Source organism: Sceloporus occidentalis, unplaced genomic scaffold (genome assembly GCF_023333645.1).
Source record: "Sceloporus occidentalis isolate IW3139 unplaced genomic scaffold, rSceOcc1.0.p SCAF_60, whole genome shotgun sequence".
Taxonomy (NCBI): Eukaryota; Metazoa; Chordata; class Lepidosauria; order Squamata; family Phrynosomatidae; genus Sceloporus; species Sceloporus occidentalis.
In genome coordinates this window covers 70,745-85,718 of record NW_028317040.1, presented here as the reverse complement: position 1 = coordinate 85,718, position 14,974 = coordinate 70,745, and the positions used below count along the sequence as shown (strand labels likewise).

Below are 14,974 nucleotides of genomic sequence, written 5' to 3'. Positions count from 1 at the left end.
ATATTTCCTTGTTTCATTTAATTGTGAATTAATAGGGAACTCACACCATTTTTTACTTACTAATATCAAATGAGTATTACATGGTTTTCTTTTGAGGTTTTATTTTTTGACACTTCTAGTTTTTTCTTAATGTATTGTTTTAAGACTACATATTTATTGTATTTCTTAAAGCCTTGTTTTCTTAAGAGACAAACCGACGACTCCTTATGATACTGCCTTGTGGCAAAAAATAGAACAGCTTTAATCTTTAATATAGAACAGCTTTAATATAGTCTGACACTCTGACTGAAGACAGTCAGTAAAAGTAAACCAAAATACCAACAATGGCCAACTCTGGGTCTGCAGATAGTAGATGTTCATTGGAGCAAAATAAGATAAAACCAGGTTTTTGTCAAAATGCTGACCTACATCATTGTATAAAGCACTGTATTTCATGCTCAAGGGGACTTTATTATCTCCATAGGATCATTAAGTAATACATGTTAACCTATTAACAACCACTGACGTAGGGGATAAGTCATGAAAAACTGGTCCTTGAGGACCAAAAATGTATTGCTTGCATCATGGGATTTTGGCACTGACAGGGTTAAATCCCTGCCTGTGAGCAGGAGTTATTATTAATAATAATAATAATAATAATAATAATAATTATCTTTTATTTATAAAGCGCCAACAATTTACTCAGTGCTTAGTTCAGGCTCTGGTCTCCGCCCTGACAGCTGGGGACAAAATTTCTGTCCCCGAGCAGTCAGATCGATTTGTGACAGTGCTTCAATTAAACGCCGTTACATTCTACAGGGACTTAAATGCCAGAACAGAAGCAGTTTGCCAGGAAATCCTCTTGATGCAACAGGCCCTAGTAAATGCCCTGGGTTGTCTTCTTTTGAGAAACGTATACTTTTATGGAATGGTTTCAAGATATGTAACTACTATTGAAGAGTCCCACCAGGATAAATAATTAAAAAATAATAATAAAAAAAAAAATTTGAATACTCATTTGAGCAGGGCCCTCCTCACCTGTTTCTGTAAGTCAAGTTCTTATGTTATATGCTACAAAATAGATGAAAATCCTGGGCATATAGGATAGATTTAAAATCAGGGCCATGTAATGTAATATACTTTGAGTATTTTTTCCCATTGGATATATATGTGTATGTTCGTGTGTATTTATATATACAGTGTGTGTGTGTGTGTGTGTGTGTGTATATGTATATATATATATATATATATATATATATATATATATATATATATATATAAACATTTACTGAGTTACTTTGTCACAATTGAAGAAAATTTGATGTTACAATATACATCTGAAACAGTATTATTAACTTCACTAAACTAGAAATAAATATGGAGTCATGAACACTATAAATTGTGTATATTAATAAGATCTGCTACTCTTAATAAAGCTACGATGAACATAAGATGAGAGGAATTCCTGGTAAATAAAATGTATCCTTTCTATTGTCATCCCTGGCAGTAAATGAAAACAGCCATTTAAAAGGGGGGGCACAAAACAATTTTTTTTGCTTTGTAGAATTAGTGTTAAGACTGTTCATCTGAAGGTATGTAGGCTCTTCCAGACCCTGATCTGGTAGAATGGGCTCCCGGGTGTATAAGCATCAGAGGCCTGTTCCATCAAGCAAACGTAAATCTGGGCGCAATCTGACCACCCTTTGTTGCTCGTGCAGAAGCCACCAAAAAGATTGGAGTCCTTGTACCACAATCTAGTCCTGTCCCGGCAAATAAGGATGCAGCATTTAATATCCAACTAGTTTAACCAGTGCTCTCGCCTCTAAGAAGAATAGGGAAGGTGGATCACTTGTTGGTGATGACTCCTAAATATGACTACTCCTTACCAGATAGAGTTGGAGAACTTTTATAGTTTTGCCCTCGTCCCGGAGGAGAAGTCTCGTTTGTTGTACTGCTGGGTATTCCAAAGGAAAAACTATCTGAAGAAAACAATGCTGAAATGTTAGCTGGACTTAAACATGAAATATCACCAAATAACATATTCCATATCTTAAAATATACATCAGTTGTGTTTTGGCAGATCAAATTAAAATGGCTTTAATGGGCAGGACAATAGAAGTACTCTTGATGGTATCACATTTATTTGAGACAATGGAATCCCAAGACACTTGGCTGTAATTTGCCTGCCTGCCAGTGAGTTTGCATGTTTGCTTTTGTGTGCTGTTTTATTGTGTTGCTGTATCATGATGTCTCTGAATTAACTCCACTGACAGAAACCCTTTGATTTGTGAGATTATCTGTGTATTAAGCACCACCATGGCCTTTCTTTCAGGTGAAATCAATCTGGGTTATGCCTTTGCAATGCATGGATAATTTTGGATTAAATTCAAATTAAGTTTTGTCACTCTTAGCCCTCTTTAAATGGACATTAAAATTGTGCTTAAGAGGCGCATGTCATATTTAGTGAAACCATGGCATGATACAACATTACTCCTTGACCTCGCTTTTCACCTCAAGCATTAACTCATCCCGGGATGAGGCGCACCCTCTGTACTCTGATGAAGATTGCAACACTTCCACTGCAGGCAATGAAGGTTATTGAATCACATGGACTTGGAAACTGTTTAACACAATCATGTGTCCTAAGGCTAGTATTATATTAGTAATGAAATTTACTTTGGTATATCTTTTATTTCATTACATATAGCTTAATAAATTCCTATGAAATACGATACTTCTCCATGGTGGCAGTTTTAAACATGTTTTAGTTGTACAAGGCTACAAATGTCAGAAATGCAAATGTTTTATACGACACATAACCACCGATTGATTAAACATTTCTAATTTGTTAATGCGGCCTGCTATGTTTTTCTGATAAATGTCAACATAAACAGACTGTTGCGCTGTGTATTGGTTGTATATGTTCAAGGTACCTTAAAATGTTACATAGTACTACTACTTAATATGGACTGTTTTGGACTGTGAAGTGCCTCGAGAAGACAGTTTCATCTTTTGGCTACTCAATAAATTATGGTTTAGCTTGGGGTGGTTGGGGACAGCTTGCTGGCACAGATCTCGACAGCCTCTGTCGGAGGTGATGTGTGGTTATAAAGAGTTGCCTAACATGCTGGATGTTTTCCTTTGGAGCTACGAATCAAAAAACAAACAAACTCTGGAACAATACATGGAAGCTGGGAGATGCTTGGCAAACAGCACATTTGAGATGCATTCCCAGTCAAGTCTTGTTAACTCATAGTCTGCAGCGGCCACACGTTCTGGATTGTTGGGCTCTGCAATGATACTCTTAGGGACTGTCGGGTATTGGAGCTATAATTCCAGGATTACCAAAAATCTAAGAATACAATGTTATGCATAGGCTGTGTACATGGGTAGAGCTAAACTCCCACCCCCCATTACATGCAGGTAATACTCAAGAACCCTGCAAGGTGAATATTTATAGACTTTCTGTGTTGCATGACTCCCACATTATACAATTGACTATGCAGTGGCCTGTACTTTTTTTTTATGCATCTCTTACCTTTTTAGAAAGAGGTAAACTCCACTAAGGAGGAAGTGGTCAAAACAGAATTGCGAATACTGTAAGGGGGAAAGTAAAGGGGAGAGAGAAGGGGGACCGAAAAAGATGTATGGCAGTGCTTGTCAAAGATTTCAAGAGTCGGCCACAAAACACAAAAGCTGCTGCTGTACTTCCTTGTAGAGCTCCGGCCACGGCATAGGATGTAAAATGAGCTCGGTATAGAGCCGCTTAGTTTATCCAGCAAGGAGAATTCCTAAAATGAAATGCATTCACGTCAAGTTTTACCACTAAAGTATTATGGTTTAAGTACCATGCCATTAATTAGTTATATGGTTTTAACAGTGAACTACATTAGCTATGTATGCATAATTATGGTTCAACTATGCCCTTATTATGATCAACTTGGTAGTATTCTTATGAGAATAAATGCAATCTACCAACTCTTACTGAGTAAATCCAAGTATGCCTTTAGTCAAACAATAATACTGTCCTATCTCCTGTAGACTCCAAAACTTTTGCTTCACTGTGCTTGTGTTATAACATTATAATTGAGTCTGAAGTAATTTAAAATTCTACTTGCCAAATCTTACAATCTGCTGGTATTATCACTAATCAATAATATAACATTTGAGTGAATATTAAGAATTGAAGCATTTATTTCTGTAGACACCTGTTGATGGACAGGTGCCAGAGATTTCATTTAGATTACATTTTATTTAGAGGTCACCAGCAGATTCCGTGGTTCCATTACAATAGGGACAGCATTGACAATATACTGGGACAGGCAGGGAAGAGAAGTCCGTGGCTTTTTTTCCCTTCCAGAATGCTTATGAGTGCTGTTAGGAGGGCAGATTATATGATTCCCTGATCAGGTGGGTTTTAGTAGAATAAGTAGTGGAGAGTGTGACAGAATGAAGTAAAGAGTTTCAATGAGAGGAGTCTTTTTTTTTTTTTTTTTTTTTTTTTTTTTTTATTATTAAAACTATGAGAACCATATACTTGACAGGGCAAATCACATGAGCCAGGTACCCATGATGTTTAAATTCTACTGCAACTTGCCTAGCATTTGGTGCTGTTTCCAATGGGAAATCCCATGGAAAGTTGTATTATCTTTAGGCATAAAATGTTGTAAATAGTGATGTTGGCTTTGACATGGATTGTTTAGTATACATCCTTTACCTGCAGACATAGAGGCTGCCATTATTATCAGTGATGTGAAATTTTAGATGCCTTTACCTGCCCAAAAACCACTCTGGGCTGATTCTTTTTGGGAATGCTAATGATGTATGTTCTTTCAAAGACTCATTAGTTGGTGCATCTGGCTAGATGATCAAGACTGAGCTGTTATATTGTTTATTACCTATGTTCAAGGATAAAATCAAGCTGACTCCTAAAAGACTCTGATATTTAAACTGCTCACCAAACCGAAAAGAATTTCAAGATGTGGATGCATGGGCTTTCAATAATGTAGTATTTTGTGTGTTTAGTTACGTACATCCAGGGTACAGTTCTGCCCACGGCACCATGTTCTGTGCTGGTAAGTCATTAAAACAACAAGCTGCTCCCAGTCTTTAAATGATTCAAGTTTGGACAGAGACTCTGCTCATTTGCCTTTTGAGAAAAAAAAGAAATCTAGTTTCCACTGATGGTTTATTGGCTCATGTGCAAATGTTGACGATTTAACTCTTGCATTTTCCAAAATCTAGTTGTACTGTAATACTGGATAATAACTGGATAAACACTGAAAAACATCTGTGTTGCGTTACTCTGCCTGAGAAAATATAGCTTCCTCTGCATTAGTATGCTTTCAAATTATAGACACGCAGCTTAAACTGTTTTACATTTGTATACAGATACGTACAAAGTGTTTGTTTTAACTATATTCAACCACAAGGGGTCACCCTCTTCACAAGTTCTTTATTGTAGACCTGAACAAATATAGGAGTAATTTGAAATGTTGAGTAATGTTACATACACACTGGCTGGCTGTAATTATTATTAATATTGTTTTATGTATGCCTTCATATTCCATAGCGCTGTACAATGGGTAGACAGGACAGAACAAGTAGTATGCTTCATGTTCTTATCTTTCGCAATATCTTACAACAGAGCCAAAACCTTGCTGACCACAAACTTAATAGCTCACCACAGACAGGTTGTATACCAAAGCGCTGTACAATGCATAGCCATCCCAAAAGTGTTCAACCCTTTTTAATTTTCCATGATTTCATTATGTTAGATTGGAATTCAAATGAATAAAATTTTTGACGTACATATCATCCTTACTGCTTTTGATTGGACAGATTTTTTGACCCACAAGTTCATTACGCCCTTCATGACCAAAGTTATCTTCTACCGTTCGGACCAGAGTATTTTTTTTCTTTTTTATAAAATTCGATAGTGCCGCCTTACGGTCAGGTCTGGGGTTTTTGTCACCTAAGGACCAAAATATGTTTGTCATTTTTAGCATACGTTATATTTCCTTTTCCTATATCTGATGAACTATACATCATTTTGTTCAGGAAAAGTAATACAAAAAATTTTTTATTTATTTTTTATTTATTTTAATTTTTTTGGCACTTTCTCTTATGCACCATGGTTTGAGATCCCTTTCGGCATCTCAACAATTTTTCTCCCTCTCCTGCTTCTGATCTGTCTGTGCTGATCACATTGTGATCAGCAAGCAGGGCTCCATAGCCCTTTTCTCAAGTGAACCTTCCGTGAGCATCAGTAGTGATATCTACTGGAAAGCATGCAATTGGGGATTCCTTGAATGATGGTATACTGGCCCTCGCGGTGTACAGTCAATAGACAGTCTGATCTCCTGTGTAGTGCTGCAACAAAGTACTGGTACATCCCAACAGGCTTCTTATATAATTGATATCCACATGTTTTTTAGGCAGGTGTGAAAGAATACTACCGTATAATGACATGTTAATTGTTTATTTGTATCATTTAACAACTGCAGAGTGAGTGAACAGAAGAAAAAAGTCAGTATTTAATGTGACCACCCTTTGTGCAAGTGTTACTTCTCCCTGTAAGATGTTAAATCTCTGCCATGTCAGAGGATTTCAGTTACTGATGGCCCACTTGCATCCTTGAAAGCTAAAAATGGTGAGCTGCCCTACAGGAATGGCTTTTTTTTTTAACTGGTGCACTGGTTTTTTTAACAGGTTGTGATGTATTTTATAATCAATTGTGACAGTGTTCCCTTAACACCCAATCTGTGCTGTTATATGGGGGACCAAATGCCAATTAACAAAATCAAGAGCAATTAGAAAGGGCCACTTGCAACAGTAAATGCATCATCCCATTTATTCAGTATGCATCAGTGGTGCAAATATTTTGGGGTAAACAGCCCCTTTGTTAATCTCCCAAGCCAAAAGGGCTGGTCAATGATATGTTGGACAGCAGGCAAGGTGTACTGACAGGGCTGGAATGGCATTGATGGGGTAACCGTGAACCTTTAAGGCCAGCTGTAGGTTTTTATGCTCATGTAATGTACTACTTAGCTCACCATTTTTTCAAACTACTCCAACTTTGAGTCTTATCTAATCCTGAAATGGCTGTATTGCAAACCATGGAGCTAAATCGGTGGAACTACATTGGCTTTTTAACACAGAGAGACCCATTAATAAGGCATCCATGTGATAGGAGAGGTGCATTAAGGCAACCGTTTTATGTCCCTGGCAGCCCCAGTGAAGAAGAATGCAAAACAGGTCCATTAACCCTGAAATCTGGGTAAACATCCAAAATATACCCAATAAATACCAAAATTCTAAATTTAGAATGCCACAAATGTTTTGGGGGAACCCCCCTTACCAAATAGGCTTTTAATGCTGTATTCAACATCAGACAAGTTGCACTGATATAGGGTATACACAACACTAGAGCCCTGCACGGGCTCCCGCTGATTTTCTGACCAATTCCGCCCGCTCCCGCAATGTGGGTGTTCCACTCCCGCCACATTTGTGGCCAGTCTCGCCTGCTCCCGCCACATTTGTGGCCAATTAAGCCCACCTCCTTACGTGAACTGCAGATATCCCGCGCAGTCCCGCAAGGCTGCCCTCGAGTTGCTCCTTCACAGCATCGCTTCTCTTGCTCCGCCCAGGAACAAGGTGGAGTCACAGGAAGTGACGTCGCATCACGTGACTCAGTTTTGTTCCTGCAAGAGAGGAGACAATGTAAGGGAGCAGCGAGAAGGCAGCCTTGCGGGACTGCGCGGGATTACCAGGACCCGCAGGTACAGTGCTTGACCGCCCGCCATGGGCGTAGGAACCCCTTAAAATCTGGGGGGGACAGCATTTTTCCCCATCAGATCCCCACTTTCTCCCCATCTCTCTCACTATCTACTCCCTCCCTACCCTCCCTTCTCACACTATCTACCCTCTCCCTACCCCCTTCTCACTAGCTACCCTCTCCCTACCGCTCCCTTCACACTAGCTACCCTCTCCCTACCCCCCCTTCTCACTGTCTACCCCAGGGGTGTCCAAGTTTTTTCTGCAGTGGGCCACTTCATCAGAATTGTATACGTGCGCGGGGCGAACTCATTTTTCACTGTGAAAAAAAAAAAATGCAGATTAAAATAAAGTAAATGACACAAAACCTTTACTTTTCCTCTCACTGATTTCTGGGCCTAGAACGTTTTGTGACTACAAATTCAGGACTCAGGATAATAAAAAATTAAATAGTTCTATTTATTCTAGGGATGCACCAAAATGAAAATTCTGGACCAAAACATTCACGGTCCAAAACGGAAAATGACCCCCCACCTTTAAAAAATAATAATAAAAAATTAACATTTTTTATACAAGTAGGTAACACACCACAATTGGACAAAAAAAATTAGCAATATGACTTGGCATGATAGGAGTGTGATTGCTAACAGCAATCACAGTCTCATCATGCCTAGGTTCCAGCACTTACACATCCATGCTATCTCACACACACACTCATTCATATACTCATTCATTCACAGATTCATTCCCTCAATCACACATACTCATTCAAACACCCTCCCCACCCCCTTACCTGCACTGCAGCTCCTCGATGCCGCTCACAGACTTCAGCAGGGGGCGCGGCCTCCCTCTGCGTTCTCTGGTACTGCGCAGAGGAAGCGTGATGTGATGTCACGTGAACTCTGCTGGGTTCCGCTTCCTCTGTGCAGTACAGAAGACCCTCCCACAGGTAGGTAGCAGGGTTCGAGGTGCGGACCGCATAAGATCGGTTGCCCTGGCTGCCGATCTTACGCGGGCCGCACCTTGAGGTCTCGCGGGCCGCATTTGCGGCGTTTCTATTGGGGGGGGTGTCCTACGGCCCTGGGGGGGATTTCTTCATTATCGGTTCCCCCCGCATGAGTTACTGGGGGGGGGGGATCTGTCCCCCCCGGTTCCTACGCCCATGCCGCCCGCAACTTTCTTGGCTGGTCCCGTGGGACCTGCCTCCCAATGCAGTCCTCTACACAACACCCAGGGATTATATTATATCCCTATATCACTGTGTATAGTCCTAAACTTATACATGTGGTTATCACTGAATTGCACAGTATTCCTTGGGAATGTTTAATGTGTATTGTTTGCAGGTAGGTTTGTGAGTGAATATCAGGCATTATATAATTATTACTAGATCAAGGCACTCTTTTATCCACTTTCTTTGTAACCTTATCTAACCCCTTCCCATACCTATGTATTCCAGAAGCAATTAATCATTTCAAATGAATGTCATATTTAATAACTAAAGGTTTATGAAGTAAATAGAACACCCGTAATTCATTTAAGCTATACTAAACCCTTTGAAAAGCACTGATTAATATGTTCACATATTTTGTGTGTTAAATTGATTTGCAACCTGTGAAAATCTGTAGGTTGCTAATTCTGTAAGTATATGTATGTATGTATTTTTTTTTTTTTTTGTGTGTTCACCTAGGATATCTTGAAAAGGTTGAACTTTTTAGGTCTCTTAAATCTCACTAACAATGTAACCGTGTAATACGGTGATCGGTATGTTTGTTTTTTGGATATCTGTACAAACTAACCCTCAACCTATAAACCAATAAGCCCAAAACAATAAAAAATGCTCTGCTTCACAATCCGTGCAAGGGAAGGAAAGAGGAAGACTCGCGGATCACTGTGATCACAGCACCCATGAACACTAATCAGTGTGATTGCTAATCATGGAAATCACTTGAGCAAGAGTAGCACTTTTGGTTCCAGCAGGACTGCCTCGAGTCCCCTACACTCGGAACCGACTGGCAGCGGCATACTGCACTTTTAAGGCATGATGTTCCATGTCATCTCTCTTTATGAATGTAATGTATGAAAATTATACCTTTGAACGTCATTGGGTATGCATAGCGGTACACAGAATCATAGTTCTCATATCGCAAAGTAGACACCTTGTCTGAAATAGTTGAAAAAGTTCTTAACACTTTTCATTTTCCTCCAGATGGCCCTTTTAAATACGTTAAACACCGAAGACAGATCACATCTGGAAGAAGAAAGCAGGGATTTACGGAGAACAAAACGGAACAAAGGCAGTGAAGCATCTGAGAGTAAGTATTGCTTTTACTCCGGGGCTTTCATGCTGTCATGACCCGAACATAATTTGATAGGGGTGAACATGGAATGTTTTAGCTCAGTGATTTTAAAAGAAGACGGGGAATGGTTAAGGGTGATTTCTAAAGATACATCACGCTTTAGGTAAGATGGAGTCACTTCCTTCTTATCGTTCATGTTAAAAGATAATAGTCAACCTATGTAGTCAGTTAGGAGCCCTGCTCAGAATGTATGCAGCAAGGAAAACAAATTCTTATTTTGCCTTTCTATTTGTGTTGTGGGTTTGATGAGATCAATAAAAAAGGTATATGGTTATATTTCAGCTGTCTGGCAGATGATTTGCCTTTTTGTCTTCAGATTCTGTACTGATTTTCTAAAATGTAGAATTTAGAACTTTCATTCATGCATTGAGCCTATTTATTGAGCCCAAGATTAATGATTCATCTCGAATTATACAGGGATCTTAAATTATTTCCTAGCGACAGCTGTTTTGGTTTACAAACACAGTTTCATTATTTCTGTGCTGCATTCGTGATAAAATGAGGGAAGGAGCCTGCTGATGAAGACCTGTAATGACCAACTTTATATTTAACATCTTCCACTGGGGAAAATTGTTTGGTGTTCATAAATAACTAAATGCATTATTCCTGTATGGTTATCTTGGAAGGTAGGGATGCTTTCAAAGAGGGAGACACTGGGCATACCGCTTGTTATAGAGGCATGGGGCAGAGGCACCGCACCAAAAGAATCTATAATGAACCACTGGAAAGTTCTCTCAGTGAGAGTTTATAAATATAGATAATATCAGGCAAGAGATAATGCATAGATGCAAAAGGAGACTAAACCTTGCATTGTGTTGCATCGATATAAATTATATATAGAGTAAATAATTGACCAAAGATATAAAAATGTTATTTCCATGATGGCTGTACATGATAGGCAGTGTTTTGGCCTGCCGGAATCTTATTACTAAGCAACTTATGACGGGGACTAGTCAAAATATTTAGGTGATCTTGTTCCTGCAACTAACGACAATGAAGCTATCCTGAAAATTAAAACTGTAAAGCTACATATTCTCCTTGGCGAATGTCAAGATCAACAAGCTGTTTTGGCCCTATATAGTTCTATAAATATTTTTAACGGCTCCACTAAAGGGTTTTTTTTTTTAGCACTAATAGAGATAATATAAAGGATGCATATTTTTGTTTTCCATTTTGAGATTTGAGATTTTGAGAGGGTCTTAAAGGACAAATATTGGCATTACTTCTGATAATGCTGCTTTTACTTAAAAGATTGTAATTTTAGATTCAAAGCATATGGCTTCTTTGTTTTGAAGTTGCGCGCGAGGAATATGCATTGCAGAAAGTGTGGTAACGTATTGTGTTCTTTTGCCCATTGCATGTACATATTAACCTCTAACAAATCAATAAAATAACCACAGACACAGAATTGTAAATTGGATAAAATTGGCCGTAGCTTTATTTAAAAGGGTATAAGAGGCATTAACAACACAAACCATTTAACGTAATAACCAAATAACTTCTTATAAATAATACACCAAATACAATCCGCCCCTTTTCTCAGCCAGATTGTGTAACACCAAGCCTCTGTCCACCTCAACACAGAGGCGACCTTTACCCCTTATAAAACTACGACAATATAACATATTACATACCTTACATTTAAAACAAAAGGGAGGGGGGGTGGGACGCTTGCTCAGCAACAGCTCCTTGAAGATTTTTCTTGAGGTGAATTTAATCACCCTGCGAGCAGCTATTTATTTATTTTACAGTTGCCTCACGCTGTAAGCACAGCTGACTGTACCAATCAGCTGTGCTTATTTTTCCCGCCGCACAGAAAGCCCAATCAAACCTCGTGCTGCAGCACAGCTGATAAACCAATCAGCTGCGCTAAATAAACTGCCTGCCCAGTAACCTAGAATTAAAAGATAATAATAATAATAATTTAGCTAGCCTAGCCCACCAAAACTTTATGCCTTAACTATCCTGACCTTTTAGTGACCCTTATTATATAACTAATGTCCAGCAATGGACAATTAGCGCGCCGCTTAGGCAGCTTGCGCTTTCAATTCTGGTGCTATGTGATCAGGAATTCATATTCAGTAAGATTTTCCTTCTAGTTCACAACAAACTATGAGGTTCACTACAAGTTATTAGCTTAAAAATAAGAGGGCGTTTATAACACCATATGGAGGCTAGAGAGCCACAGCTGGCTAATGCCGTTTAAATGTACCCATAGACAGTTTTGCTAGAATGCGGTCTACTTTTAGCACACAAGCTTCTGCCCAAGTTGGCAGCATTAACCAAATGTTGCGTTTATGCATGTAGAACCTTGTTAAACATTTGCGTTATTTCTTCCACAATCTAATTGGTCTTTTAGTATGACACACACATCACATTGATCTTGTCATGTCAAGTGAGTTTGCCTGTTCGGGTTGTTTACATGTTTCATGCTGTATGGTCAAAAAATTATGTTTATTGTGTGAATCTGTCTGTTTTTAAATTGCTTATTGGAATACTATAATTGATGTGATATGGTAGACGGTTGTGTTTTGTTGCTTTTCCCACCAAATATATATATTATGCAATAACTAGAATAATTAGAATGTATTTCATTTGTTATTGGTAATAAAAAAAATAATAATAAAAAAAAAGGTTGCAAGGTGATGTAATTGGGGTGCAGTGAGTGTAGTAGTGATGGTGGCCCTTGGATTGTGATAAGGCCGCTGCATAAAATAAAGGTTAAGCCGTCCTGCCTGTGCCGGTCCCAACCGAAAATGGTCGATGATGCTTCTCTCAATTATAATAACAAATTTGAAATAGGTGTCTGTTTTCTGGGCCTCATTTGATCTCTACCAGATAATAAGCTGGGCTTTTCCCCTAATAAAGAGTTTGTCTGGCATACAATGTGGTATGAAGAGCCATGTAGCTAATCCCGGGAGCACATCGCTGGGACCCTGGAAGAAAGATTGTTGCAACCCTGGCTCCCGTCAAAATAATAATGCTAAATTATCTGAGTACTTTAATAGACATTTTTCCACAATGGGGCAAAAAATACATATAGCCGTGCTGCAGAAACTTCTTTATTGCTCCATGATCCAAGAATCCTTGCCACAGCTCTCAGTCAGTAGCAATGAAGTATTTCCAATGACATCAATGGGAGTATGGCCTGCCATTGATTGACAGCTTAAGCAGCCAATCAGTGGCAGTAAGGTGTTCGCACTTAAATCAGTGGAAAGACTTTACGCATGCGTGGCGGGGCATAAACAGGCCCTGTGCCCGGTGGTCGGCAGAGCTAGCCCTGGAGGTGAGTGCATCACGTGCGGGGAGACTCATTCCACCAAATGAATCTTTGCAGGGCATTTTGATGGGGGGGAAAGGACATATGCATTTGGTGGGATTCTGCAGAATTCCCCAATGCATTTGTGAAATAAAACATGAATATTTAAGGGATCACGCACCTATCATATACATTAAAGCACATATAAATGGCTGGAGTGTCCCTAAATTGTTTCCATAAACATGATTTAGCTTTTACAGGCTTGTGTTTTTATGTGATAAAACTTTAAGAGGAGAGAATAAAATAACAGATCTGTTAAGGGTTTATTTGCGTAATATTTTAGAGGGTCCAATTAATGTTTTGTCTAAGTGAAACCTTCTGGTTTTAACCTAGAGAGAAGATTTAGCTCTGAAGCCAAAAGGGATCCTCCACTAGCCCTGGCTTATGGGTGTGATTAATTAGGTCAGTCTAAGCTGCTAATGGCTGCAACAGATCATTGCCAATAAAAACCTGGACCTTGGAAAAAATCCAGGTCTAGGAACAGATGTGCGATATTTGTATTTGTAACTGAAATGGGTGGCAAGCATCTGGCTGCGGCAGTATGATGGGAAGACCCATGGTCTAGGTCATGGACCCATTGATCATATTGTGAGGTGTATTTAATTAGAGCTAATTGTTTCATTATGATATTTCTGAGATAGCTCTGTCTGGCTTAAAGCCAGCGGTTCTAGCCCTGGTTTCCTGATACGCTAGGCTCTGCAAAGAAAATACAACTCTGTGCTTATTTGTTCTATTTGAACTTTGATCCTTATTACTTAGGGATTTTAATACATTGCAAATATCTTCATTTTCATCCTGCTTAAAGGGAATGATGTGGTAATAGTTCAGTGGAACAGAATTGCAATGATATACTTTTAAGTATCTTAACTAGTAATGTCATTGTTTTTTATCACATGATAAAATGTTAAATTGATGATAGAATTTGAAGAATGCTCTGAATCCACCAGACGGCACTTATATTGCAATCAGTTAAAGACTGACATTACTCATTTTGAAAAATGGTTATCTGGCGTATCCATTGCAATTATAGTTGGCTTTTTACCAGACAAACATTTACATAGGAATGATATATGCAAGCAAACATGTGGCTATAATCTTTCTCCTGAAATTAGTCCAAATTAGTTTTATTACATATTTAATTCTAAGATCAGTATATCCAAAAGACTAAATCAACTCAAACTTTCTGGAAATGATTACTCCTAACTGGTGCAATGTCCATCAAATGTGCAATATCCATTTGTTCATTTAATTGCAAACATGATGTTTGAATCTGTGAACCCGTGTCCGTGAAAGCGAATGATGTATCTGGTTCTGGTCCCTTTAGCTAACCAAGATTTAATATCATGTCATCTTTTGCTTCACTGCAATATAAAGTTTACTTGAATTTAATTCACTTTCCCATTGTTCAATTTAGCCAGACCAAATACTTCTGAAATGGTTCACATCAAATCAATGCTTCATACAAATTCAGGTGGGCATGTACATTTTTTGCCTCTTTCACACATTTTGGAGAAAGTGGGCAATAAGTGGCAGAAGATTATTG

At 38.7% G+C, this 14,974-nt stretch overlaps 1 protein-coding gene across 1 annotated transcript in view; it reads left to right on the top strand.

Annotated features, from left to right (window-relative positions):
* LOC149287446 (ectodysplasin-A-like) overlaps nt 1-14,974 on the top strand; it is a 72,293-nt gene that overhangs the window by 21,020 nt on the left and 36,299 nt on the right. Inside the window, exon 4 of the mRNA XM_089492813.1 lies at nt 9,962-10,067. Within this exon, the coding sequence (XP_089348939.1) occupies nt 9,962-10,067 (106 nt within the window). The remainder of the gene's footprint in view (nt 1-9,961; nt 10,068-14,974) is intronic.